At 48.0% G+C, this 6,000-nt stretch overlaps 1 protein-coding gene across 4 annotated transcripts in view; it reads left to right on the top strand.

The window, feature by feature from the left end:
- LRP4 (LDL receptor related protein 4) overlaps positions 1-6,000 on the top strand; it is a 100,514-nt gene continuing 94,514 nt past the window's right edge. For 2 of the 4 annotated variants that reach the window (XM_083603733.1, XM_083603732.1), the window contains exon 1: positions 5-438. In XM_083603733.1, coding sequence (XP_083459859.1) covers positions 354-438 — 85 coding nt within the window. In that variant the 5' untranslated portion in view covers positions 5-353. Of the gene's footprint in view, positions 439-6,000 lie in introns of all 4 variants that reach the window. The other 2 variants (XM_083603735.1, XM_083603734.1) reach the window with 2 other exon arrangements.

Raw genomic sequence — 6,000 nt, 5'->3', positions numbered from 1 at the left:
GGAGGGAGCCCCAATCTCGCCGTCGCGCTGCTGCGGGGTGGAGAGAGACGTCGGCGCGGGGTCGAGTGAAGCAGCAGCAGCCGCTGCCGCCGCTCCAACCAGAGCCAGACTCACCGCGAGCCACCCCGGCCAGTCCTGGCGCCTGGTGGTGGCGGCTGCTCTGAGGAGGAGGAAGGTCGCCCGGCCGGCACCGCGGAGAGAGAGAGAGAAAGAGGGAGAGGGAGGGACAGAGAGCCGCGGGCGCCGTGCAGCGAGACGACTCGGGAGAACTCAACTTTCTGTTCGCCGCTCGCCAAGCAGGGGAGAGGCTGCGTCGTGCAGGGGCTGCGGGAGCTGCAGCAGGGGTCGCCACCATGAGGCGGCTCGGGGGCGTCCGCCCGCCTCCTCCTCCTCAGCCGCTGTTGCTGCTGCTGCTGGGAGCCCTTTTCTACGTGCGAGGTAAGCGCTTCCGAAGGGACACCCCCCCCCCCCGGTTTCCCGCGCTGCTCTCAGCCGCCGTGCGCTGTGAACGAGACTTGCGTCGGGGAAAGGCTCCTTTCTCTCCTTTGCCTTTCTGCTGTGCGGCGTCCCGCGGTCGAAGTTGCTCCGGGCTTCCCGAAAGGCGCTCGGCCCATGCTCAGGCGCGCTCGTCTCGCACCGAGCCCCGACTTGAGCTCTCGCCGGGAATCCCCGGACTCGGCCAGTGGCTTTTTTCTGGCCCTCATTGCGGGTGCGCCTGTGTTCTTGCCTTGAGCCCATACAGAGCTGCTCCCCTTTTCCTAGACCTGCAGCCCTCTCTGGGCACGTACCTGGGAACAAATCCCGCTGAACAAAGCAGGACTTTTAAATAGCACCCAACGCGCTTAGGTTAGCGTTGCAGGGAACCCCCCACCCTTTTCTTTGCTCCCCGGGGTCCTTGCCCTCGTGGCTGTGGACCAGAGAAACCTCCTCGCAGTCTTCTCTCTCCTCCTCCCTTCCCCCACCCCTTTGTTTCTAAAACTAGAAGTGATGGCATCCAAGTTTCGGAGAGTTGGTGTGTCGGAGAGAGTTGCCTGTGTTCACTGGGCAAGGGCAGAAAGAGCACTCTGCACATGGTACAACAACTTCGCGTAATGATTTGCCCCCCGCCCGGCCAAATCCGGCACACACTGCCCGAGCCGCTGGTGGCGGGGAGGTGCTCTGGGGCAAAGCCCGGCTGAACTCTGGCTCAAATTAAGCCCGCTCCCTCCACGCGCAGAAGCAGCTGGGTGGAGCGGCGGCGGCGGCGGCTTTGCTCATTTGCAAGAGGTGCTCGAGTGTTTCTGGCGCCGGCGCGCGGGGCATCCCGCCGTGCTAACTACCTGCTTTCTTCTTCCCTACTTGGCATTGTCTTTGTCCCATCCGTCACACGCACGCCTCGTTCTCCGGCGATTCCCGTCCTCCTCAGCCTTCGCAGCTCATATTGTGTAGAGCATGCATCTGTTCGGGCCGTTGATCGGCTTTCCTGTCCCAGCCCTTCAAAGGTTTCTTCTTGCAACCCAACCGGATCCCTGCAAAGCCACAGCAAAGGGATCTCCACTTCCTTCATGTACTCTTGCCTTGAAACATGCTTGCTCTCCCCCCACTCCTCCAAAGGGCAGCCGCCGCTTTTGATGCACATACGCCCACCTCCTCCCCTCTGAAGTTGATCTACTAAAGTTATCCCTTTCTGTTCACCTCCCCCCTTCTCTCTCTCTCTCTCTCTCTCTCTCCCTCCCTCCCTCCCTCTTTCTGTCTTTCCCTGCTGCGGGTGAGTGAGAGACTGTGGCATTGTTAAATTCAGTGCTGGAAGGTTGTATGTGTGCAGGTTATTTCTAGCCTTCTCTTGCGTGTTGGGACAGCAGCCCTTCCTCAGCAGGAATGCAGCTGCTCTTCCTACCAGACAAGCCCCTTAAAGGTACAGACCTGCTAGGGTGGAATCGTGGGCTCGGTTTACTTTCTTTCCCCTCAGATTTTTTGTGGTCTTGGGAGTGCTTTTATAGTAGTAGTAGTAGTAGTAGTAGTAGTAATAATAAAATGCTCAAAGTGAGCACCCATAATAAATGCTATGTTGGGAGCAGGAAAGCATGTGAAGAAGAAAATAGCAGCTTTCTCCCTGCCTGTTGCTTAGAAGGAAGACTGTGCATCTTAAGTGTTTTGCAGTGCTGTATTTGAAACTGATGTAGAAAATGTGTTGTGGTTAGTGGTTCACAGATGTGTGCTGAGCACATTATTTGTGCTCAATAAACAGTGGCAGAGTAATAGTAACTATGTTCTTGGAGTGGGGGGGATATGCTCTGCTGTTTATTAATAAGTTGAAGTTGTTGTTTGGGGGGGAGCGAAGTTTCCCAGATGTTTGTGGACAAGTTGACATTTTCTGTAGCAGGAAGTCGGAAGCATAAATGCATCTTCCTCTTCTTTTGGCTGCTGCCTGTGTAATTTCATCCACCTGTCTCTCCAGATGCTGACTGGGAGTTGCAGGAAGTCTCTGCCTTAGAAGTATTGGCTCCCATCATTCTCACAAGCATTGGCCTTGGGGCACAATGAGGTTGTGTTTAGCTTAAACAGTTCCTTTCTGATCAGAATGCTGCTTGCGCTCACATACACCCCCCCCCCCTTGCAGTGGCAGGAGCGATAGTTTGAAAATGCCGGATAGAACAGGCGGAACCTTAATTTATTTTTATTGCTAACCGGAGGAGTTTAAATTTCTCTGGCAAGTTCTGTGAGAGCGTAAAAGAACAATTTAAAGGCTAGACCACTGCCTAGATAGAGGACTGGGTGGGATTTTATTTTGGCTCTTACCCAGGTGCTTCTATTTAATGTGTCCTGGCAGTTAATGACTGTTGGGGGGATGGTTTGCTGTAAAGTGTAGGTCATTTGTCATGCTTGCTTGTTAAGTGGCAGTGTGTTGATGTCTGCAGAAGGCACTTTTATGCCAGGTTGACTCAGGAATAGCAACATCCATAACTGAGGCTTCATTCCAGCATTATTCTCCTGAGTGTTCCTCTGGGGAAAAGTGCTGGCGTTTATGCCTGAATAAACAGTTTAGCACATTTTCTTCCACATATATGCATTCTACTTCAGTTTTTCTACTCACTGATTTTAGTTTTATCTCCATTTGTTCCTGCTTCCTTGCAGCGCTGAAGTATGCTAGATGAAATAAAATAATAAAAATTAATTGGGAAAAATAATTTATGCTTAAATTTAGGATACTTGCAAGAGCTGGTGCCTCTTTGTTTTTGTGAACAGTAGCTCCAGTGTGATTGTGAAGACAACTTCATATGCTTAAAAGGTTAATAGAATGAAGGGCACAAGCAAATAATTTCAGATAAGAAACTCTTTCCTGTTTAATGTTGTGATACTGTACCGTGCTGTCAGGCTACACCTTTATTTGTACGGCATCTGAGTGTGTGTACACAGGTTATCTGCTCTCCCTATTCCTATTCATAGTTTTTATGTGGTGTCCCTGTTGTGCTGCGCCATGCCAGTATCTATGGGGAGATTTAGGTTCTTCAGAAGTGAGGCTACTGTGGCTGTGTGAGACCTGTTGGTTGGCCTTTGTGTGGTGCCGTTTGTTCATAATCAATAAGTTTGTTAATATTGCATGCCTTCATGACTTCCACACCATGCCCCATAGTTAAAATACAGTGGTACCATGGGTTACAGACGCTTCAGGTTACATGCGCTTCAGGTTACAGACTCCGTTAACCCAGAAATAGTACCTCAGGTTAAGAACTTTGCTTCAGGATGAGAACAGAAATTGTGCTTCAGCGGCATGGCGGCAGCAGGAGGCCCCATTAGCTAAAGTGGTGCTTCAGGTTCATAATAGTTTCAGGTTGAGAATGGACCTCCGGAACAAATTAAGTACTTAACCCGAGGTACCACTGTATAGCAATGATTCAAACAGAGTATAGCACACATACTGCTGCATCTTGTCAAGAATTTTGAATGACTGCCCCTTGACCTTAATTTAATAGTTAATAGTAGAGGGAAGCTGGCACTCCAATCAAATTTTTAAGAGAGATGCTTGAACTTAAGCACTTGTGGAAGTTTCATCCTCTGTCCTGGTAGCTTTTCTCTGTGACATGCGGTCACTCAGTATCATGAATGTGCTAGCAAACTCCAAATTATTATGATAGATGAGATGTTTGTGGAGGAGAGTTTTAAGGACTCCAGAGTGGAAAGGTCAGTGAAGACCAGGTCCATCCAGGTTCTGGCATGGAATACCCATCTTAACTTCAGTTCATTGTTGTGCCCAGGTGCATCCTTCACCTTTTCTCATAGGAATTCATGACAGCCATTCATTTGTGTGGAAGAAAGTACAGTCATACCTTGGTTGCCGAACAGAATGCATTCTGGGAGTCCGTTTGACTCCCGGAACCATTCAAAAACCAAAGCACGGCTTCCAATTGGCTGCAGGAGCTTCCTGTTTTCGATCATTTGGGAGCCGAAACGTTTGGCAACTAAGCCGTTCGAGATCCAAGGTACGACTGTTAAGTGCATTCATAAACAGACACCTTCTGGAAAGGGTGCTAAATCTATTTCCTGCCCCATGTGATTTCAACAATGGAGAACCCTGCCTGCTTCCATCTGTGCACTCACCATGGTTTCAGTTTCTTGGTCACACCAGAGTATGAAAGAATATTGGGAACTGGTGCTCCTAATGTTTGAATCTCTATATACTTGTCTGTATTATATACAGTATTATTACCTCCCGTAATAGTTTACTCGGATGGTGAGTGCTAACAGGGTTGCAACCAAAACAAGGCTGCTGGAAACAAAGAGGAAGGTATTGGTGTGCCACAGGGAATACTGAAGTTTTCAGGTGTACCAAAAATCATTTTAAAAAACCCCAAACCTAAGGCGGCATCTACTTATCCAGCCCCACAAAAACCTGTCGTATGAACATGCTGTGTAGCCACAGAATGATGTGTGTTAGTTGGAAAAGAAAATCTGTGTATGAATGGGGGAGGGCCTGACTAGTTGACTAGAACCCTGAACCAGGAGCATTCCTTTTGGAAATTGAGGACACAGTGCTATGTATGTATGTGTGTGTGAGTGAGTGAGTGGTACAACTTTTCCATATATGGAGACTGAGACTCATTTGGCAAGGTTCTCTGAAGTCTTCAGCGGATGTTCTTCTAAGCCCTGTTACCTAAAATTTGTTTAAGCAGCTCCTATCTGGGACCTTCAGCAGCGTATACAAACCCCTTCTCTAGTGACCCATAGGAGCAGTTTTAGCCTACCTGTGCTAAAAAGTGGTTGCAAACTTTGGGGGCTCTCCTGAGACTATTGCAGATGATAGAAGAAGGAAGAGACCCGCAGGTTAATTTGACGGTAGCTCTTTGCTTCAGCAAGTACTATGGCAGCTATCAAAAAGAAGGCTGATAAGATAAAAGTTGTTATGTCGGTCCTGAAGTTCAGAATGCCAGATAATAAATTTACCAGTGTACATGTCTGGCTGGTATGAATTACCCCTGCCTTTGATACCTGAGATACTTATTTATAGGACCCATCCTATTCCTGTGACTATACTTTTTAAAAAAACTTTTAATATTGAATTTTAAATTGCTGTAACCCACCCTGGAATCTGTTGGCAAAGGGTTGACAATAAATTATGATGATGATGATGGTGATGGTGATATATGCAGCAAACCAAATTAATTGAAGGGTTCTGTTGATTGAACCCTTTTGATTTACCCCTTTAAGCAAGAAACAATGTAGAACAAGGAGCCTAGTGACACCTAGATTCCTGCTTTTTCCTCTGAAAGGTCTCTTAGCTCTTTGGACCTCTGGATTCCCATTTGACTTTCTTTGCTCACAGAATTTTTTTCCCTGCTTATTCTACTTTAGAAATCTATTATAGGCAAGCAAATTTCTCCTGGGCTGATTGGAGAGGAGTACTTTGAATTGTACTTAGAATTTACACCTTACCTTGTACGGACTGAAGTAATGGAAAATGATCTCTGTCTGGGAACTGAAGAATGTAGTTTGGAGGTTTTTAAGCAGAAGTCTAGTGGTCAT

Source organism: Podarcis filfolensis, assembly GCF_964270895.1.
Source record: "Podarcis filfolensis genome assembly, chromosome: 1".
NCBI lineage: Eukaryota > Metazoa > Chordata > Lepidosauria > Squamata > Lacertidae > Podarcis > Podarcis filfolensis.
Note: the sequence above shows the minus strand (reverse complement) of the source record. Positions and strands in the feature narration are given on the sequence as shown.